Source organism: Tympanuchus pallidicinctus, unplaced genomic scaffold (genome assembly GCF_026119805.1).
Source record: "Tympanuchus pallidicinctus isolate F22 unplaced genomic scaffold, pur_lepc_1.0 scaffold5, whole genome shotgun sequence".
In the NCBI taxonomy this organism is placed as follows: Eukaryota; Metazoa; Chordata; class Aves; order Galliformes; family Phasianidae; genus Tympanuchus; species Tympanuchus pallidicinctus.
Window position 1 is genome coordinate 12277536 of NW_026294769.1, and position 23507 is coordinate 12301042.

General features: G+C 38.4%; 1 protein-coding gene across 11 annotated transcripts in view; it reads left to right on the forward strand.

Annotated features, from left to right (window-relative positions):
• FHOD3 (formin homology 2 domain containing 3) overlaps positions 1-23507 on the forward strand; it is a 360936-nt gene that overhangs the window by 321847 nt on the left and 15582 nt on the right. For 7 of the 11 annotated variants that reach the window (XM_052704373.1, XM_052704363.1, XM_052704367.1 and 4 more), the window contains 5 exons: positions 8322-8512; positions 10167-10359; positions 15524-15547; positions 18199-18370; positions 20561-20722. In XM_052704373.1, the coding sequence (XP_052560333.1) occupies positions 8322-8512; positions 10167-10359; positions 15524-15547; positions 18199-18370; positions 20561-20722 (742 nt within the window). Of the gene's footprint in view, positions 1-8321; positions 8513-10166; positions 10360-15523; positions 15548-18198; positions 18371-20560; positions 20723-21493; positions 21532-23507 lie in introns of all 11 variants that reach the window. The other 4 variants (XM_052704371.1, XM_052704364.1, XM_052704370.1 and 1 more) reach the window with 2 other exon arrangements.

Below are 23507 nucleotides of genomic sequence, written 5' to 3' on the forward strand. Positions count from 1 at the left end.
AAAGTGGAAGAAAGCTTAACTTGATGCAGTCACTTGTAAAAAATTTTTAGGTCTAAGAGCATGCAAAATTGAGCAAAGTCTTTCAGTCTGTGGTTTGCTGATCTAGTGGCCCTGCCCAAAGAGGATGAAATTCTGAAAAGGCCAGACAAAATCACATTAAGAGAAATTATAGCCTTAACCTTCTGCGTGACGCCCAAGGTCTCCCTCCTTGGGATGTTCCTACATGTGTTATACCACTGATGGATTACTCTAACAAGCTCTATTCCCACTTGATCTTAGCTGCCACAAATCAAAGAGTTAGGACATGGAAGCCATCCAAGCTGCCCTCTTCAAGAGAATGTTCACAGACTAGGCAAAGTCTTGGTTTAGGAAAGCTGACAGGAAAGGAAAACTAATATTTCACTGTGGATTAGGCTGTATTTTGAGCTCCATTTTGTCTACAAACATCTTTCAGAAACCACAAAGGCTAAACAATTTCCATGCCGTAGATAAACAGAGATACCCCTTTCCTTGAGTTGCACATTGCATGAGAATTTCCTGAGTCTTAGTTCACAAAACAAAACAAACAAACAAGCAAAAAAACCCTTGATGGCTCACCAGAAAGTTTTTTTATTATTATTATTAAAAAAAAAAAAGACTTGTAAGATATTACAAAACTCTTTGCCTTTTGCTGAAGAACTGAAGTCATAAAATGGCAAAAAAAAAAAAAAAAAAAAAAAAAAAAAACAGAAACATGAAAAAGTAACAAAAAAATAGAACAAAAAAAAAAAGGTAAGTTTAGGTCTTCATAGTTGTATAAAAATCCCTGAGATCATTTGGGACCTTTGGAACCACAATTTGCTTAGGATCCCATGATTATGAGCAATTGCTTATTTGTTCTCTTTTACATAATTTAATCTTGTGATGTTCAGTTTTATTGCTGTTTTTAAATGGCATTGTACCAGAAGTTTGTTGTACCTAACACAGAAGCAGAACACCCAGGTTTCTGCAGTAAAACTCAGGGTTGTTTCTATCAGTTTTCTTTCCAGTATGGCAAGGAGGGTATTAAATGAACAATTTGGATATTAGTGTTAATCTTTTCTTTGGTCCCTTTGAATAATTTTCCCTGTGCATCCAAAAGCTGGCCATTGGCCACTTCTATAGGTAAATCACGAATTGCTTTAGAGGTTTATGAAAAAACAAATTTCTGACTGTTTTTTAACCCCTGTAGCAGGAAACTCATGCTGCTTCCAGCTCTGCTTCAGTTGGACTTCTCTTGCCTTGCTCAACAGAAAGTATTTGTCTGCGATTATCACTCAAGGGTGCTTTCCCTGCATTACTTTAAAAAAAATGCCCAAAGTGATATTAATTTCTCTGGAAGGAAGCTTGCTTGGAAATGGGGGCACAAGGTTTCTTACAGCTGTGTCATTCCTTATGGTGCCAGCTGCAGCTACTCCAGCTCTGTGCATGGCTTAGCAGAAACAAAGGTGGGAGCAGAGCAGGATGAGACAGCTAGCTGCTTGTAGTCAGATCGGTCTGAGGGGGACAGAGCTGCAGTAGCTGATGAGACTTCAGGATTTGGTCTGAAAGAGAATGTTTGGTTTTGTACGTGTATCTGACAGCATTCTGCTATTTCAGTAGTGTTTCAGATGAAGTGACAGCAAGTGGTATTGTAAATCCATGATACCAAGAAGTGACCAGCACCATTACTTACTGCTATTGCTCCTCTTCCTCCCAGTGTGAACTTTCATAAACCGTTTGCCAATAAATCTCACACAGATTAGTTGTTTTTATTGTAGATTGTTTGAGGAACTAAGGCACAGTGCAAAGGCAAGTATTGTACAGATTGATCTGGTCAGTAAGCACTTCTTTCCTTTAATTGTTAATCAGTGGATTGATTTCAGTGTTTGCACGTCCAGAATTATTTTAGTGAGATGCTGTCTCTTACCCTGGAATCAGAAATGCGTGAACAGAAACTTCTTTATCCTTTGCTTGCTCTGAGGTCTGGCATCTACTTCACTTACAGTACATGACCAACAATGTGCAAGTTGCACTGATATTGATCTTGGCTAATTCTTGTGATGTTCAGTAAGACAAATAGTGGGAATAGTGGAGAAGACAGAGTTTAGAATGTAAGCCACCAAAGGTCACTGCACTCCAATGACAATGTATTTGCAAGGAGAAATGCTCAGTTTCATCTGGCACTGAACCATCTCAGGAAAAGACAAAGATTTTGCGTTTCCTGACAGAACTCATCCCTGTAATAATGTGAGAATGAACAGTCTGACCCCGAATTATAAACACCTCAAATTTGTCTGTTTTCCACTGTAGAAACTATCTATAACTTAGAAGAGAGAATGTTTTCAACTATGATGCTGTACATCTTTCTAATACCTGTGATAAAATAGTTGCCATTTCATTGTGAATTTGAGACAATATTTGTCACTGGGAGAGTGTCAGACTATTTAATGCACTTTGTGGGTATAACAAAAATGCAGAGATTCGAGTTTTGCTTAGAAACTGTCTGGATTTGTTTACCACTAAGAGAAACAAGCTGTAGCAATAAACTATAAATGTACTAGCAAACAACATAAAACTTAAACAAGATTACCAAGGCTAAATAACAAGTTATGCATTGGTATTCAAAATACAGTGTCGGATAGTTCAGAGTGATCTTGAAAATGCTTTTCAAGGAGAAACCTCAGGTTCACCAGTTATGTGAAAAAATTGTTTTTGACCCTTTTTAAGGGCTGAAAGTACGTAAATAAAGGAGGCAGGAAACAGTATAATCAGGTGCGGCGTCTTTGATTTTAGCACAGTTATGTACTCTCAGCAGCAGCAAGTTTAGCCCAGATAATAGCGGAGATCTAACTAGAAGAAGAAACTTATGTGCAGAACACATTCCAGATGAGGAAATGCTGAAGGAAAATAACCTGATATCTCATAACAACTACAATTGGCTGTGTATGGGAATGCATACCTAGAATTGAATATGCTGCCGTTAGGAGTATAAAGGAAGCTGCTTAGGGTTTGAACCATCCCATTTAATTTCCAAAATCACCTCAAACAACCCCTCCTCTCCCAAAAAATTATGAGTCCATTTCCTATGTTACCATGAGATATTTGTGGCCGACAGCTAAATGTGTAGACAAATAACATCCCAACCCAAAGACCAAGAAGGTTCTCTGAAACATGTCCTGCCTAGGTGACCAGCATGGTCTAGCATTTCATGAAATAGAAAATATGTAATTTATATAAGCAGCATATGAGGTTGTATTTACTGCATACTGTTGGACAGAATGCGGACCTTTTAAAGGATCAAAGTTCACGGCATCTGAATGTGCAGGGAGCTAAGTGCTGAGCCAGATGTTGGTGGTGGTGGTTTTTGGAGGAAAAAAGAGGTAAAAAGAGGGAGAACTTGAAGTCATTTTGTTTGTTGGTATATATTGTGATATTGTTGTCTCAACCCAGTGAAGTGAGAAACCTGATAGAATTTCTTTTTGTTATTATGGTTGATTCCAAGTCATCCATTACTATGGTAGCAAGCAATAAATAATGACAGAAAGGAATTAAAATTAGTGCTGGAGTTGCTGGCATGGGTTTGGAAGGTTTTATTCTTGATCTGAGTGTCCACTGTGCAAAAATACAGTGGTGCCTTAAACTAAAAAATAGCTTTTATTTTTTTTTTTTTTAAGTTGCCCATTAATGACTTATGGCAGTGGTTTCTCGTATGAGACTGACCCTTGAGGGCTTATATCTCATTAACTAGCCTGTTTGGATGGAACATCTCTGGCTACTCTGCTCTGATGCAAGTGTCTACAAAAGCACTTCTCAGAAGGCTAAACAGTGGGCTTAGCAAGAGATTTCACAGATAAATAACAATTAGTTCTGAATATTTTTCAGCTAGTGTGGTTGTGAATGGAGAAGAACCCGTCAGCAGGAAGGACGAACATATCAAATATATCCCACAAGAATTTAGAACGTTGCCTTTTCTTTAAATTGTTTTATAAGTGAAAATAAACATTATTCAGCATCTGAAAGAAGAGTCATTTTTACTTTTTTGCCTGAGGCAAAAAGAAGATGGCATCCTGGCTTGGATCAGGAATGGTGTGGTGAGCAGGACTAGGGAAGTAATCCTGCTTCTATACTCAGCATTGGTGAGGCCTCACCTCGAGTACTGTGTTCAGTTTTGGGCACCTTAGTAGAGAAAGGACATTGAGGTGCTGGAGCAGGTCCAAAGAAGGGCAACAAGGCTTGTGAAGGGCTTGGAGAATATGCCCTATGAGGAATTGGAGCTGTTTAGTCTGGGGAAAGCAGGCTGGGGAGAGACCTTATTGCACCTTCACCTTAATGGTGATTGCAGTGAGAAGGGGGTTGGTCTCTTCTCACTGGTGACAGGACAAGGGGAAACGGCTTCAAGTTGTGCCAGGCTAAGTTTAGGTTGGATTTCAGGAAGCACTTCTTTACAGAAAGGGTTGTTAAGCACTGGAATAGGCTCCCCTATAGGGAGATGGTTAAGTCACCATCCCTGGATGTGTTTAAAAACCGTTTGGAGGTGGTGCTCAGGGACATGATTTAGCAGAGGGTTGTTAGAGTAGTATGGTTAGGTTGTGGTTGAACTCAATGAGCAAGCGGAAGTAAGAGCAGCAACCTTAATCTCTTTTTGCATATGTGTGTACTGAGTTGAGGAGCAAAAGGTGTTTCCACCTTACTGAAAGTCTCAGAGCTGGGCACAATATCTGTATGCTGCTGTCCAAAGAGAAACCCGTAATGGCCATTTTGCAGATTACTGCTTCCTTTTATTTAGCAGAGCGTATTTATAAAATGATACCTTGTCAGTTGTTATCTGAGCACCTGCTGTTTAAAAGTCTTCTGAAGTTCACAGCATGATGCAAAACTCACCTGAATTCCTTAATCATAGCATGATCTTCCAACTGCAAGGAAGAATTCTTTCCCTTCAAGAAAAAAAAAAAGAACAAAAAAATCCTAGCAAATCAATATTTCCACCATTATGCAGTGTGAATTATTTTAGTAAAGTGTCGGAAATAAACATGCAAAATATGCAATCCTCTACACACCTCTTTGCATGTAAGGCCTAGGATAGATTGAAATGTATTTGATTCTGTGTCACAGCTCTGTTTATCTTAGGACTCTATGGAAAATCACAGAAATATCTGCGTAATTTGCTCTAGTGAAATAGCTTTTCATGAAATATCAATCTAGTATGTGGTTGTCTCTGAAAAATTTAGATTTCAAGATTTCATAAGTGGATAATTTTCCAGAAATGTATTCCTTTTATCCACAAGCAAGTGACTGAATTCTGGAGAGCTTGCAGCCAGAAGATTTTAGATTGAAATGAAGATTTGTCACATTCTTGTGTGCTCAGGACAGTTTGCACACGCTTCAGTTGCATTGGAAATTTGCAGGCAAATTATTCCATGGTATCCAGGAGTTTACAACTTCTGCTTGAGCAGAGCCAGCTGTGTTCCATGGGAATTTATTCCAGGGGAGCTCAAGTGGTACCCTCTTTGCTTGATCTCCTTAGGATTACCACAAAAATTTTCATTTGTGCTTAAAGATTCTGATGCATCCTTTAGCAAGACCTGACATCCCTGATCCCCAGTGAAGATGCCCACACTTGTGAATACACTGACAGTTAGCAGGTGTCAAGCATGAGGAAATTTGCCGGAACTTTTTCATACAGATGTGCTGTTGTTCTCCAAAGATCTCCCTTGAGGATCTACAAGCTTGATCATCAAAGATTTTTGATAGATTAAAACTCAATCTGTTTTTAATAAAAGTTATCATTTCATAGAATTAAACTTCTGCGTAGCAGGGGCTGAGAAGCTTTTCCTACCAGACTGGATAATTTTTAGTAGAAAAATCTAGAAATACCTCCTCCTGACTTGATTTTTCACATGAAATTGATGAATTTGAGTCTTAGATACATCATCTACGGAAAGCAGCAATGTAGAATCATAGAATCACAAGGTTGGAAACGACCTATAAGATCATCCAGTCCAACCATCTTCTCATCACCACTGCTACCACAAGCTACTAAACCATCTCTCGCAGCTCCTCATCCAGACGCCTCTTGAGCACAGCCAGGGACAGCAACTCCACCACCTCCCTTGGCAGCCATTCCAGTGCCTGACTACTCTCTCAGAGAAAAAGTTTTTCCTCATATCTAACCTAAACCTCCTCTGATACAACTTGCAGCCATTTCCCCAGGTCCTGCTCGTTGCCTGGGAGAAAAGGCTGAATCCCTCTTCATCACAACCTCCTTTCAGAAAGCTGTAGAGTGCAATGAGGTCTCCCTGAGCCTTCTCTTCTCCAGACTGAACAATCCCAGCTCCCTCAGCCATTCCTCATAAGACTTGTGCTCCAGACCCCTCACCAGTTTCCCTTCTCTGAACACGCTCCAGGACTTCAACGTCTTTCCTGTAGTGAGGGGCCCAAAACTGAACACAATACTCGAGGTACGACCTCACCAGTGCTGAGTACAGGCGGATGATCACCTCCCTGCTCCTGCTGGCCACACTATTCCTACTATTTCTAATGCAGGCTAGGATGCCATTGGCCCTCTTGGCCACCTGGGCATACAATGTGTTTATCATCAACAGTGAAAATACTGACCTGGAAGAGAAAAAAATAATACATATAAACACTGATATGCTAGAGAAAACAAAAACTCCACAGCTGCTCTGCCTGCAGGGCTTTTCTGAATAGCAGAATGGATCAAAGGATGTTTTTATTTCCTTGTGATGAGGATAAAGTCATCACTTTGTAAATCATGGCAAGAAAAAATGCAATCAATACCAGGAGATTTTGAATCATAATGGATTTCTTATGGCTGTACTTAACATAGATCTCAATGGTGAATGCTGCATACAGATAAAAACTTTATTCTGTGTGATGTGATGTTGGAACCAATATTAGGAATTGGGACTTAAAATAAAAAGAAGAAAACTGACTTTGAGACTTATCTCTATTAAGTATTTATCTCAGCTGAAAAGATTTTAATCCAGACTTTTCCAGAATTGGATAGCTGGTTTCCAAGGCTAATTTCTTTTGCAGTCATGAATAGCTTTTAGCACAGATAGGAAAATACACTCCCATTTGAGCACAGTCATTTGTAGTTCACTCTGCAGCGAACTAAAAGCTGTCTCTGTCACTGATTTCCATTTAGCATTAAGGAATTAACTGGAGTTCCGGATTGTAACATTTCAAAGTGATGTGTTTGGAATCTGACAGCTAAATCTGTGTTTTATAGCTTGAGTTCATCTGAACTGTGAAGTGGCATTATAAAATACATTTTTCCTGTCTTAGAATTTAAGAATGTGCTGGGTAGTTTTCAAAGGTGTTGAGTTCATACACTTATCTGCTGCGTCTGGGTAATCAAAGCACTTTGTCCAGTCATTAGCAACACATCTTGAGTGACTTCTGTAGACCAGTGTGATCTGAACCCCTTTTTTGGATGATGAGTAAGGGAGAACCTCTCTTTCACCTTCCATGGAATGCATTGGCTTCTGTCCTGATGACCGTTACTGTAGGATGCAATAGTTTATTTTAACTGTGTTGATGGGCTTTCAAAGACATTATATAGTCATGTTAGAAGCTAAAAAATTCACACTGTGTATCAAGGGATGAAAGGTAGTACTAAGATCACTAAATAACACTTGCTTTGAATAACACTTTAAAAAAATTCTAGCCTCTGAATTTTTTGATTAGAAGTCAGCACGCAATTAAGGGAATATATCCAAGTGCTTTCTAAACTGATGAAGTGTTGGCTGGAGAATACAGTGAGCAACAAGCATGGTATGAAAAGCTATGGGTAGTAGAGAAAAAGATTAACAGAAGGGGAGATAAAGTTTTGTGTTGCCTCAACAGAACTTACTAACTTACTGGGTCATGTAGTTCTGAAGATTTTAGCAGGGAAAAAAAATACATCACAGTGTTTTATTGTACTTTCTGCACGTGCTAGGCCTCCAAGACCAAAATTAAAAATATTTGTATACGAGAATATTTATTTTATTTCAGTTTTCCATACCAACATTCCATATGTAGACAAAGTACAGCAGAGAGATTTCAGGCTAGACAGTGCTGAGCACCCTGATCTGCTGTAGATGTCACTGTTCATTGCAGGGGAGCTGGTGACCTTTAAGGGTCCCTTCCAACGTAGACAATTCTGTGATTCCATGATTTCATAATTACTTAGCAGTAATTAATAATGTGAATGAATATTATTCTTTTACATGAATGGAACTGTTCAGATGTCCAAATATGTTACCAGAAAGATTTTTGTTGAAGTGTTAAATATTCTTTATTTTTTTCTGTTTTAGGTTGACTTTGAACAACTCCAGGAAAACTTGTTTCAGATGGAAAGACGGTGCAAAGCATCTTGGGATCACCTTAAAGCTATAGCAAAGCATGAAATGAAGCCAACTCTAAAACAAAAAATGTCTGAGTTCCTCAAGGACTGTGCAGAAAGAATCATAATTCTGAAGATTGTTCATAGAAGAATAATCAACAGGTACAGAATTAGGCTGGCGGCAGTGCTATCTTGGCAATACGTAACTTGCTAAAATTATAAATTATGACAAATACAATTTTAATGTTTAAACTGTGTGTATATGGTGCATAAATTCTCAATGACACTGTTTAAGAAATATTCTTACTCAAGGAAGTTTCTGTATTTGATCAAAAGACACAATGATCCAGGCAGTGATTTTTCCCAAGGTGCAGTAATTGGGCCTTTGAATTCCTAACCCCCAAATGCTAGCAACTTTTTGACTAATTTCTTTGTTTTCTGTCCTTCCTTGAATACTTTGGAGAGGAATCAGCTTACTCTCTGGCTAACAAGAATATACCATACCACAGTAATGAAATTCTGACAAATATGTCATACTTATAAGCTGAAAGGAATCCTACGCAATGAGTTACTCTTTAATCAGTACCACCCCTATCTACATGATCTTTGACTATATGTTTTATGTCTATATAGCTGAAAATGGAATTTAAAATTCCTTTCATTAGAACTTGTTGGATTTAGTTTCATCCAATGGAGTTGGCGCTAACTTTGGTGCTCTGCAATGTACATATACATGATAATTCCATGATAAACCTGAAGCTATGTGAGTTTGAGTCATCTGGTTAATTTAACTACTTTTCTACAGTTTATTAATGAAATTTTTAGAGAGTTTCTATTTCCTGGAGTATTTCCTTATTGCTTAGGTCAAAATTAGGATCTGGATTCCAAATGTTCCCAAATTTGTGGATATACAAATTGAGAATTTAATTCAGTTCTTCTTTTGTTTTCATAATGACATTTTTTCATGCCATACGTAAGCAGAAATCCCACTTGCAGAAGGGAAGTGGATTCACCATTCTCCTGTTCTGTACGCATTGGACAAGTAAAAAAATGCTAAGTTCTTACATTATGTGCTGCAACGAATGCTATAGACTTCTCCAAAAATGTATTTGTGAAAATGCATGTATGAAAAGTGTAAGAAAGGGTTGGGAAAACTTTTATCACTGGAGATACAGTTTCAGTTAAAGAGATTCACATGCATTTTTAAACACTCAGTGTGCCATTGTAAATCATGAAAAATAGAAACAATAGTAGAAGTTGTAAATAGTGTGAAAGTTTTGAATGCCATGGAACTGGTAAAACTGTGAATTGATGATATCCCAAAGTAAAGTATTTGGGAGATAATATAACTATGGACATTTTTATGAAACAGAAATTCTTTTCTTCATGTGTTTGCTAGCCTGTAAAACTTCATTCTTCTTATCTAGACTTTCTCCAACATCATAACAGCCTCTTTGAAGTCGCCTAATACAAATAAATAGAATTGAAACTTAATAAATACTTTTTTCTGTAGCTGAAGCGAAGTTGGTTGTTCACATGCCAAATTAATTGTATGAAGTAGATAGAGTTCCATAAAAATCTTATCTCCTGCATCAGTCTGGGAAATTGGAATGGGGGGAAGTTATCATAGACTTTTATGTTTTTAATTATAAAGCATAACAATGTTATGCAAAGAATTCATAAAAATTTTGTAGCACAAATGAAATTATGGAAGCTAATAAATTAGTAAATGAATTCTCGGAAATGCTGCTGTTTTTCTTAGAAACTATAAATAAAGATTTTTCTCCTTTGCATTCATAAATTCATTCTTTTTCAGGTTTCACTCGTTTTTGTTATTTATGGGCCATCCTCCCTATGCGATACGTGAAGTCAACATCAATAAGTTCTGCAAAATTATTAGTGAATTTGCTCTGGAATACCGCACCACCAGGGAGCGAGTCCTGCAGCAAAAGCAGAAACGAGCTAACCACAGGGAAAGAAACAAGACCAGAGGAAAAATGATCACAGATGTAAGTGGCAAAATACATCCCCCAAAGCATCAATTTTTAAAACAGTCTTTCATTGAATGTCATATATGAAGTGTTTCTAACCTTTTTTTTATTATTAGGAAATTCTTCTGCTTTAAATAACAGCTTCTGTCCTTGAGAATGGATGCGTTTTGCTTTGTACTAATTTATAGAATGAGAACAAACCCAGATGCATACAAAAAGACCATCTCTGTGTGTCTAAAACAGTGCACAGAGTCTCTGGAGGACACCAGGAACTATATATACCTAATCAGCCAAGAATACAAAAAGACAAATGAAAACTGTAGAATTTGGCTGCTAGGTGGGGGCATAAAAGATCACGTATGGTGGACCACTGTAGCCATTTAAGTGATTACAACTGAATTTTAAAAGGATTTTTTTTCTCATCTTTGATTACCTTGATGAATATAGCCTTTAATCTTAGTATTTGACATATTTTATGAGCATATACATATAAGCCCCTCAAAAATATTCCTTCTTACCTTTAAAGCACAGACCAGACAATTTTATTATAACAGACTACACTGGGGTTCTGAAAAAACCTGACAAATTTATATATACAGTAGATGTTACCCTGCAAGCTTTGCTGAAAGTATTCTTGCATTTTGATAAAATAAATTTTTAGAAAGAGTAGTTTTCTCAGCATGGTAAGCATTAAAAAAACCCTTGATTTTATTTTTATTGTTGTTTTTTTTTTTTAAGTTGATGTAGTTTAACTCAATCCAAATAAACTTCTAAGAAGTGCCAGTACTTAATAAAAGTTTCCAACTGTCTCAAAATCCAAATCTGGAGTCTCAATTAGATGAGAGTAGCTCATTGCATATGAAGCTACCTCTGCCTTTGGCAGGAAAAGGCCTAAGCTGATTGGAGTTTTATGAGTCCAGCAACTTAGGTCAAAAAATGTGTATGCATTGAGATTGATATAAATAAAGATTATTTTTAATCCATTGACTCACAATCATTTGTAAATCTTTCCTGGCAATATCCTCTTTAAATCTGGATATCTGCCCCAACTACAAGGAATGTTAAACCTGTGTTATTATCTCCAAAGATTTTCCTTTTGGTCTAGCCTCAGGTTAAGAAAGGGATTTTAATACATGTAGGGTATAATACAGTCACATAAACTTTCAGAACTACCACTGAAGAACTTAGATAATTTTCTTCACTTGCTTCTCAGTATTTTTACTACTTTCCCAGTCTATTCCATAGGAGATAAAAGATAGCTTTCATCAGAGAGATTAGTAAATTAATTTTTTTCTTTTCCTCAGGTAGCTTCAGTGCTTCTTATTAATTTGAAGAGTAGTAAGATGTAAAGGAGTTCCTGTTTTCTTAGTGTATAGCATAGTGTTTCTGTATTGCATGTAGAGGAGAATTGGCTGCAGCATAACCGAGAAATTTCTCTAAGTCCTACTCCTGCAGAAAATGTGATAGAAAAAAGGAAATGAGACCACTAAAAGCTAGGTTCATGAGGCAGAGAGAAAATAGCCTTTAAAACAAGAAAAAGGATGAGGGTTGATAGCTGGTAAGTGAAGAGCAAGGCTGTTGACGGAAAATGTAAGAAAAGAGGCAGTAAGGCTTTACCCAGAACAAGTTTCGTTTGGCAATTGAATACCATCTGACAGGTGGTATTGCACCTAAATCGTCTGGGTCCACTGAAAGGGAACATTTTTTGTTTATCACTATTTAATAATTACTTAATGGTCTTTTTAGCTTGGAAAAAGACTTCGCTGGAGTGAAAAAACATTCTTTGAAATTTCCCTTACAGAGATGTTCTTTTAGGGAGCTCTTTGTGTAGCCATATGGTTATTTCTTTCTGAAACACTTTTTCTGTAGCCCAGTGGTATGGCCTTAATAAGCATTTGTTTGATTGCAATACTTAGTAAAACAGAATTACATTACAGCTTTTTTTGACAACTTCATAGTCAAATCTTCCTCAAAACAAATTTTAGAGTCGGAAGTGTGGAAGATTTTTGTGTGCAGAGTGATGAAAAACAAGAGTCTTATTGTAGTATTGTGTTGGCTGTGCTTTGTTTCTGTTTTTCTTACTGCTTTATGTTTGCATTGGGAAGGGAAAGTGTATCAGTAATGCACTGACAGTATGTTGAATTAGTAAGAAAACACAGAGAAGAAATTTTAGATCTTGACGTTTGAAAGAAACTCTATGTAGAAACTAGTGCTAATAAGAATAGGGACATGGAATTTTAAATATTTATCTGTGATTATCTGATGTTTACCTCATTGTCCTTCTGAAAGTTTCCTTGGGATCCAGCCCTATAGTACGTTGTTTTCAGGCAGAAGTATTCCAGTAAAAATGAAAAGCAGTGAGCCAGAACCATCCCAGTCCTTAACAAGAAGGCACATCTCTCATACCTTGGCCTCCTGCAGACTTGGAAGGCACAGAAGTACTGGCACTTGGACAGTCTGCTGGCTCCATGCATGGAGAGCTTTCATCAGCTTCAGCAACTGCTCGCAGAGTATAGGGCTGAGAAACAGACAAATTTTCATCTTTAGTTTAGCCTTTTACCACAGAGATCTTTACATGTAGCTGAAACAGACTGGGCACTGTCAGTTCAAATCTCAGAGAAAGGTGCCTGCAGGAGAGGGAGACAGAACAGGGAGAGGGGAAAAGAGAATAGCAAGTTTTCATGGTTTCACAGAAAAATTGTCTATTCTGTGTCACTTGTATCTGACTTTAGCCAGTGATGGCAGTCATTTAGTTCAGGCATGCTAGAAAAAATAAGCAAGCAAAAGAAAGAAGCAATGGAATTGTGAGTCTGAGCTTTTAAATGATTTTTAGTAATAGTAGGTAATATAAGCATTTGTCTCCCAAATTTATGAAGCTTTGCTTTTTATGATGCGTAAGAGTCTCAATTCCAAAATTGCTATGTAATAGAAATATTTTTCAATGGTAAATCCACCACATACAAATGCTAGCCTAGAGGAAAAATGGGAGGAGGGGAAGTGAGAGAAGAAGGAAGAGACAAGATATGCACAAACTGTCTTGCAGCATCCTGTAGTGGATGACAGAAGAATCAAGCAATCTTTTTTTTCTTAAAATTTACACTTTGTTCGTACAGGAGGTATTTAGGAATATTGTTCCATTGCTTTTTGGTAATGTTACATCTGTCAAAATTGTCCCAGTTTATTAACATTTCTCAGTGTACGTATAATAATGAAATGAAAATGGAAGGAAAGGTAGAATGCAGACAGCTGAATGAGAGTGGATTCCCTTCCTGAAACTAAAGTTCGATTCATTGATTTTGCTACTTCGTTCCTGTTGTCAGTATTTACTAGGGGCAAATGGCTCTCCAGACATGAAAACATGAAAGGGACCTTGAACTCCTGAGCAGCTTTGGGTGTCAAGCAGTGGTTAGGGGTTTGAGGATGAGTATGGCAATGCCCTGGAAACTAGTGATGGGAGGAGTACACATTGCCCTTAGTATAAGTCCGTTGCAAATAAACACTTTCTAGCTATACTAAACAGGCAGGAAAGCCAGCATCTGGGACTTCCCTTTAAAAATCTGGCTTGAGATAATTCATTTTGGTCTGGAGCACATTCTTTGTAATATATGTATTCTGTTCTTGCACCTTTCCTTCAGTGCTTTCTGCATGTTTTTTTTAGCTTAATTTGCTCTCCTCCTGCTTTTTATTTATTAGGTAGGTTTACACATGGATTAGAACACAAGCATGTTCTTGCTTCCTGTTCTTCTCCTTTCTGTTTCTAATTCATGCCAAAAAGGGAAGCGGCCTTCTTCAAATGGATTGCTTTACTGTGTGACTCTCTACCCTCCCCCCGACTCCCCAGGGGCTGGAAAAAACAAATGGATCTTCTCATAATGCATGGGGAACATACCTGCCAAGGTCCCTCTGCAAAATATCTGCTTGTCTTACTGTCAGTGCCACTGTGTCCTAAGCAAAATAGGCATCTCATGCTTTGAATAAAACATACCCTTAAAAAGTAATGTTAATATGCTGCACAGCACTCCCACAGCTAATCTTCTTATGGAGATTGTGCTGAAATGAAGCTGAGGGCCAAAGTAAATCAGGCTTTCACTTTTAATGATGAATGTTTCTGGAACAGAATATATCAATCCCAGACAGAAATCATAGTTGAGATGGAGATAAGGTCAAAAATATGTATTAGTAACACAAAGGAGGGGAGTAAATCGGTGCAATGCTTCTTTTAAAGAAGCAAAATAAAACCCACAGGTTAAAAAGATGCGTCCGATTTCTAGGTCTAAATGAAACTTACGGAAACAGGCAGCCAAGATTCTTGAGAAACTGTTTCACTTGTGGAACCATTTAAGTGGGTTTTTTTTTTGTTTTTGTTTTTTTCACATCACAGTAAAGAAAAATATTTGCTAATTTCCTGTAAACTTCCAGATTCAAGAACACTCTGTGTACCATAATATTTTGACATGTCTATTACCTTTTATGTTGTGTAACTATCCAAATAGTTATACATGCCTGCTGTCATAGAGAGAGAAAGCCCTGATTGGCAAAGGATAATTACATCTCTGTAATTCCCAGGATCTTGTATCAGGCAGCTACTGAAGAACTTTAAACATGTATTCAAAGATTACTGAGCACTCAATTTTAGTGCTCCATTCAATTGGAACTGGAAGTCGGGAAAAAAAACAAAACAAAACAGCTTAAAAGGGATTTAAAGCAAGCACTGAAGTGTAGAGAATAGGGAATTGCCAAGAAACTGACCTCTGCACTGGGAGAAAGCAAGCAGGACCTCCATGCTCTGAACAGAGCTGTAAAAAAGAGTCCTTCTTAGAGTTCTGTTTCCTCAAGGTGAAAAATGGGCAAGCAACAGTATGACTCAAAGGAGAGAGAGAAATACGATGGCTTAGGAATAATTTCGGTTCATAAATTCTCTAAGAAAAAACAGGAAATCTTATTCTACTGACAGTGACAGTCTGTTCTGTTTATAGTACAATTGTGTTGCATTAATTGAAAGACATTAGCCAGTCGATTGTCTAAGGAATGAATTCCTTATATGTTTCGTATTTTTATGGCCTCCTATAATTGTATAAACAGTACCATGGTTACCTCTTACTTTGTCGTGGTTTGACCATGCTGTCCTTCCTAAATCTTCCTGTTTGTCCTTCTCTGCCCTGTCCTTTGTCTCCGGTGACAGACTGATGAAGAAGAGGACACCGAGGTATGGTTCTTTCAAAGAGCATGTCATTCCCATGTCCCCTGTGTGCTGTGACATCTAACTTCTAACTCAGATACTATGGACTGCTCAATTCATCTGCTCAACTGGAGCTACAAACCATGATACTTTTCTCATAGCTTTTTGTCTCTATCATAAGAGTGCAATTTTGCAGTCAGCTTTAACCATATGCATACCTGCTCTCTTGAATAGGGGGATATCCCTATTGATATTGATTGAGATTTATTTAATCTGAGGACTTAATAATTTAAAGTTTCATTTGTTTTCTTTTAGCATCTGCCTGCTAAACTGCAAAGTAGTCAGTGATCCAAACGTAGTAAGGATCATCAGTTTATTTGCATTAAGGATTTCCATGATAATTTCATAATCATTATTAAGCAGTGTGTGTCCAGCTATTCCTGCTTTATAAATTGTTTAAAAGCATCAGGATATAGGGATGCAAAGTAAATTTTAATGGTTATCTTTGCCATATGAAGTGTGAACAAGATAACTGATTCACCACAGAGACTAGCTATGGCATAGTCCATACATTTGTCATGAATTACTCCTGAAGATGATGTTAAAACGAATTGAGGAGTGAATAAATAATTCAAGAACTATGAAGTAGTAGTTATATTCATAATAAACCAGTTTATTGCTTTGCAGAGTATCTATTGGCAATGCATTTTTTGTTCAGCATTAGGCACTGAATATAAACAATGTGGCTTAAAGCTCAGTGTTTCAAAATATTACTTATTTGATCAAGAGGCTGAGGCTAATCAATGTATATCAATGTCTGAAAGTTTAGGAAGTTAAATTAAACCTCCTGGCTATGTAGTTTCTCCCTGGTAATGGTTTATGCTGTGTAGATTGGGCTGCAGAAAGAAAATTACAGAACTAGACTTTATGCCAGAGTTTAACTAACATGTGTGAATACTAATGGTTATCTGAAGTCATTATCCTTTTACTTTTCCTAAGACATTATTGATTAGATTTACAACCAATTGTATAGAAGTGAGTAGTCTTAAATGCAAAAGCTGGATGTACTTTCAGAGAAGTCTCTCATTTTTTTTTCTATTAATTGCGCATGATATTCTAGCACTTGCACATCTTCCACATCAAAATATTCCAAGCTAGCACTTCAAAAACAAAACAAACTTCTCAGTATTAAAAATAAATATCACACTGTTATATTTAACTTAGTGCCTTGTAGGGGTTATTGTTTTGCTACTCAGCTTGCTGTCCTACCCTGAAAAGTCATTATGTTAGAATAGAATGATCCTGTTGGTGGTTTCCAGATGAAATATTTTCAGTTTGCAGCCTAACAGCCCAGGGGACTCGATCAAAGCTCTGAAAGTAGGGCTGAGCCTTTTCTTCCAATTTACTGTTCTCTGAAGGAAAGGCTCTGAGCTCTGCATTGCTGTAGCTGACTGGCTTGATACCATCAAGTTAATAAGTAATGTTGTTTAGTATGCAGAGGAGGAACAGAATGCAGCACACCTTTCTTTTTATCTGTGCTGGATCTGTAGGAATAAGGAAGATTAAAAGTAAAAAGAAAACATATTTCAGTTTCTGAAAACTGATAGGACTAAAAACAGCAAGGGGCATTATCTATTGATGTCTGTTTGCTGATGAGAGCCTGTCGTTTCTGTGGCTAGGACTGTATTTCAGATATGCTGTAGTCTTTCTGTAGGTGAGGGTAACGGAGTGATTATCACTGTTGCAGCCTTTTTCAGGCAGAAGCTGGAGGAGGAGAGCAGCCTAGTGCTTCTGCTTCCAGTGCACAGTGATACAAGCCCCTGTTCTCCTCTGAAAGCCTCCAATCCTGCTTTTGTTCACCTGGCTTCATTTCTGGAGGGCTGCTTTTAGTGGCTGATGGAGCTGTTGTGTGCAGCTAATCCAGTTGCTGTTGTTAACGTTGTTGTGGTGACAGCGAAGTCACGGGTGGGCTGGGCAAGCAGAGGGCAGATTCCAAAATCTCTCTAAGGTTTTGTTTGTGCTCCTAACTGCTGACAGCAATTTTTGTGTTTTGGCCATGAAATAATTTGGCTGGGTGTTTGTGGACTGGGGATTTTTTCAGCGTTACTGGCAATGTATTTTAAGTTTACTGCACATATCAATGTTTCTGAGCAATGTGAGAGTTCTCTGTGTAGCAGTACAGAGAGGCGGACCAGAGACTCCTGTGTTACCAGCTTACTCTGACAGTCCTGCCTTGATAGTGAAAGGTTATGGTAAAGGACAAAGCCACATCAGGGCTATAGGAAAGAAGGGGACAGACTCTTTAGCAGGTTCTGTTGTGGTAAGACAAAGGGGAGGTGGTTTCAAACTAAAATAAGGGAGATTTAGATTGGATATGAGGAAGAAGTTTTTTATAATAAGGATGACTCAGGCACTGGAACAGGTTGATGGGAGAATTGTGGATGCTGTGTCCCTGAAGGCACTTAAGGTCAGGCTGGAGTGGGTTCTGAGCTAGCTTAGGTGTTCATCGCAGAGGAGTTGAATGAGATAATCTTTGAAGGGTCCCTTCCAACTCAAACCATTCTATGATCTGCAAGGACAAGGATTTAGGCTTCCCCTCTTACAACTCATCGCCTGGAGGCTGACCCGTTGTCTGTACTCTTTTTGGTTAAAAACACAAATCTGCTTTCCTTCCACAGTCTGGAAAGTTCTCCAGCACCTCACCCTCCTCCCCAGTCCAGCCCCAGGGTCTGCAGTACGCCGAGGATGCCGCAGAGCACGAGAACATGAAGGCTGTGCTGAAGACCTCCTCTGTCAGCGGGGAGAGCACCACAGCGCTGGGGGTTCGCACTCGCAGCCGGCTCAGCCGGGGTAAGTGCTGGCAGCTTCCTGTCAATTATCTTCCTAAGTGGCACTGAAGCTGCAGGGCAGCCTAAGCATGGCTGAAAAGATGGCAGAAAGAGTCAGAAAGGGAGGTGAAAACCCCAGTGGTATTTGTGCACTGGAGGTGGCGATTTGGAGCATGAGCATACAGCCAAAGTAGAGCTGGAGGGTGCAGCGCGCACAGAGCAGCAAAGTTCTCTCCTCTGCCTTGTCAGCTTCACTGCTTACTCACACTCCAGTTTCTATTCCTGTTCTCGTTTGAAACCAAAATAGGATATACGTGGTGTGGATTTCTCCTGGTTTTGAACAGAAGCAAGAAAAAAAAGCAACTCAAACTGAAGAGAAAGGGCCATGCAGCATTTTATGAATGATAGGAGAGAAAAAAGGGGCAAGAAGAAGACAAAGGATCTTTGATAAGCAGCAGAGCTACTGGATTAAGTGGGGCCTAGGGACATAAAAAATGGCTTTGGACTGTCCTGCATCTCCTTTCTGTCACAACCTCCTTCTCTGAGGTCCACAGTGCTCTGCTCTTTCTAGTGTCAGCATAGATGACTTCTGAAAGCTGACACAGAGGAAATGAAAACCTGACCCAATCCTTTGTTTCCAAGACCTGATATTCTGATAGAAGAGTTCAATGATAAAACCGTTCTTGGCAATAAGATACCTTTGCTTTATGTCCAAGATGTGATTCACTGGTATACCTCTTCAGAAGAGCAGCCACTAAACCACTTCCTTGTTGCTAAATCATTTTGCAGAGACTGAGATCACCAGTTTGTTTCCTTTGTCTCTGCCTTATGCCTTCCTATACAAATGCTACCTGGGGGTTACTACTGAAGTACAGGGGAATACACTAACATTTAAGTTCATAATTTTCTGTTTTCATATTTCTCTTCCCTTATATCTAGATATCTTACATTTTCTTCATTCTTTTTGGTGCCGCCACTAATACCATGTCCAGAGCATTCACCACTATGTGTGTGCATTTAGGTTATTAAGGTTTTAAACCCTGATTCTGTTTAATTAGAAGGTTTCACTGCTCCAGCTTCAGAAGCAAGTCAGCTAGCTAAAGTAAAAAGATGAAATAATTCAAGCTGTTCTGTACAAGCCCAACAGCTGAAGTAATCCATTGACTGCTAATGAGCAGTGTGTCCTGATAATGAGAGTCAGCTTGCGTTCCCCTGAAAAATAGCAGAAGCAGAGGAAGGGTGAGCCAGACAGAAGCTTGTCAAGAGTACTATCATAATGGAAATACTCTTGATGAGAGCCAGGAGAAAAGCAGCAGAACAAAGTGCTAATCAAAGATGTTGTTTATTGACATCAGAAATGTGATATGGAGTAGTCCTACCAGTGACTTCTAGCTGCTTGCAATTCTAGCACACCCACTCTTTTACAAAGCTTGCTGTCATTGTTCTCACTACATACTAGCCTTCAAATTATTTGAAAAAGAAAAAGCACATGGAACAGTAGTTTGTTGTGAAGGAACCAAAAGATGTGTCTGACATGGCTCTGTGGAGTAAGGAGTGCCAGATCCTTGGGTTGAAAGACATGGCTTTCTATTTGTGGCTTTAACCAAAATTGCTTATTTAGCTTTCCAGCTTGCTTTTCTGCTCAGAGCAGAATATGTGCAGTTGCACCAGGACACATATGTATTGAGGACGTGGATTGTCTCTTGTGAAAGGGACAACTAGACATGTTAACCTCTATGTTTTTCCTCTTTCTGTATCCTATGATACAGATGTTTTGAAAGAGATTTTCCTCTTTTGGTAGAAAGGACCAGTCCTGATGATTTGAATCAGTTTTTAACATATGTCCTGTCCTCTAGACTCTGTAATTGGAGCAGAGACAAACATGGTCACACAACACTCCAGCGATTCTCAGCTCTTAAACAGTCTGTAGCAGACATTTGCCAATTGTATGGTCATGAATAAGACTCTGAGACTAAAGGGAGTAGAAAGTTGTAATTGCATTTGAGCTCTCCATTCTTTGCTGATACAGCAGAGAGCCTAGGTTATTATTTTACAGTATTCTCTATTAGGCAGATTCTTCTCCTGTGGCCAGTTTGAAGTAGCAGTGGCTGAGCTGCCTGCTTCAATTCTCAAGAAAGCCAGTTGCAAAACCAAAGTGACGCTAGAGGCTCTTCTTGTCTTTTTTCTCAACTGATTTGCCGGACTTTTCCAGGCCGTATCGGTTCATGGAATGCTGGCAATGACGATTCACCTAATGCAACTGATGATGCAGCAGATGAGATCATGGATCGCATTGTAAAGTCCGCCACCCAAGTGCCAAGTCAGCGAGCGGTGCCTAGAGAGAGAAAGCGGTCACGAGCAAATAGGAAGTCATGTGAGTAAATGGTTACTAAATTCCTCAGAAAAAGCAAATGTGCAAGCATTTATGTATATTGTTGTTTGAATTTGGCTTCTACTACTGCAGACATGCGCTGGTAGTACCTTGGGAGTATACTTATGATTGGAATATATGCCTCCTACTTGTTTCAACAGTGTTGTACACAGCGGGTACAACTTCTTCTAGAGAAACTCAGATGTCTGTGGCAGCAAAGGAAGAATGTTTTATGGTGCTTTAGGGCTTCTTGATGACAGTACTTACTCAAAACTGAAGTTACATCAGGACTTCAAACTGAGACTTGCTTAAATGCCATAAGGTACTGTGAAGTGGCATAAAGATTAATAGTTCAGTCTTTAAGCTGAATTTATTCATAATCAAGACGTAATTTGAGAGATTTCATCTTTTAAAAAATCTTTCATGTTGTATACCATCCTTCTGCTGCCTTTAAAGCAAAATGTCTTCTGCTGTTTGATTGCAAAGTGGTTGGAGAAGCCCCTGGGAAGAAAAGGTCACCCATTTATAAAATGGTCTAATGTTGTAGTGTGTGCACAGGGCAGATGTGTGGCATGTGAGTTTGAACAATTTGATTTCGTGCTTTAAAAAATGTAATGTTTAAGAGGCGATGATCTCTCGAGTTTTTTTTCCTTACGTGCAGGGACTACTGCCATTACTGTGAGATGGATAAGTACCCAAAGGATATAAGAATTTGGTGTTAAATGTCATTCACCAAATGTGGCTTTTTGACTACCTTTCCATCCATCTTTTTAGCATATCTGGGAAGTTAGGACAAAGAGAAGTCAACAACAGTGAGTGAAAAATCACACAGAACTTCTTACATTTTTGGAGTTGCTCTAACAAAGTTGTTAATCAAAACCATTTGATATGAGCAGTAGTTGATTGCTATAAACTAGCATGTGCTGAAAGCATATTCACTTTCACCAACATGCTAAGAAAAGAACTTCTGCATGTGGCAAGAGTAAATGCAAAGTGGTCACTGAATAGATGAGATAGACTTTCAGCAAATAAAATGAGCTGACACTGGATTATTTGCCTTACCCTTTGTCATGCACTGTGCCATACCTCCTCGTGGCATCACCTTCTGCTGCTACCCACTTCCCCACATGGTTCTGGTGCTCTGCACGTGCTGACTGTCCTAGTTGGCTTGTGCGTATGAAATAGACCTCCTGTGTGTTTGCCCATCTCTGTTTTTTCCTATGCTATTTCGTCTGTTAGCAACCCTATCCTTGTGCACACACATCAAAAAGTCTGGTTTCTGCTTTTTACCATGTATCTTTTTTCAAGGAAAGTACTTGCTGAAAAAATAAAGAGAAGATAATGATAATAAAAATAGTATCTATTTGTCCACAGAGCTGGTTTCTACACTTATTCAGTGCAAACAGTAAAAGGGATTAAGCATTCACTAAATGTTTAGGTTATGACTTATTTCCGCAGTAATTAATCATGATAGACTCCAGCTCTTTTGCTTGTTTGCTCTTCAGGATCTGGATGAGGCTTAAAAATGGGTTAAAAGGCAGTTTCAAAACAAACATGAAGTTCAGCAGTTTAGCATCTCTTTTCATAAATAAATTATTTCACTGTGGTAGTAGCTGGTGTACCTGAGTAACTAAAAATTGAGTACTTAAACTCTAAAATACACTCAACTGGACTGATAACACGACAGCTCCAGAAAAAGAGCAGAGATCAGCCCTTGTCAATGCAGAATGTGAATTAAACAAGCAGAAAATCTCTCTAGTAGAAATATAACACAAGTCCTGTATGTAATCTTTTTTGCTCTAGAAAAAGACACAAAAATATGAAGTAAAAAGCAAATGATAGTCAAATCATAGTCAATTAGAAATTAAAATAGGAATGTGTTTAAGTTAAATTCAATATGTAATTGTGGTGGGAAAAATGTTTTGGTAAAATTCATTTAACAGTTCTACCTTTTGTCTTTGAGCATTGTGACTTTGTCTACTATGCAGAAAGCTTAGTTAGACCTTAACGATGTGAAAAAATTTGAACACTCAAGGCAATCAGCAGAACCTTAAATCAGGAGGAGGAATAAGGCAGTGAGTAATCCAAAGACAGATGGAAATGTCTTTATCTGTTAGATACGAAGGGTCACTGATAAAACCAGACGTAACTGAATCTGACTGTGAACCAGTAGGAAGGGATTTGTTCAGCAGGGGCTGAAATGAACTAATGAAAGCTAATGTACGTGGTAAATACACGATGTCTGAGTTCCTGTGGTGATCCACAGAGAGAGAATTTATTCTGTTCTGGACCTCTACACAGTGAAGGTTTTTAAACATAAAATCTGACATTTAGAAATACAATAACCAACTGGAAGTCATTGCCTCATGATGGGTGTTCAGTGACCTGTCTACTGTACTCGAGTGGTGTTATATTTACAAAAACAGCATTACAGTTGTATTATTTCATTAGAAGTCTCAACAGAGAGCTGCAGGAGTGAATGAGCCACAGAAGTTGAAATGCTCTTTCACCCCTGGAGGTGGTCACTTAAAGACAGCTTCAAGGCAAGTTGCCATGGGAAGATTCTTCTGGTTTTTTGCTCTGATGTGTCAGCAACAGACTCCAACCTCAAGAGATATCAGTTCAGTTTTGTTTTAAAAGCATGAAATAAAAATTAGTTTGCAAAATATACCACTCCCATTCTAGAAGACGGAGGGCAGCTTTCTGTGGGAGAGGTTTTTATAGCAACAGGGAGCTGCTCAACTCAGCAAAGAAATAAAATAAATAATATAATTTGGGTTGTCTAAAT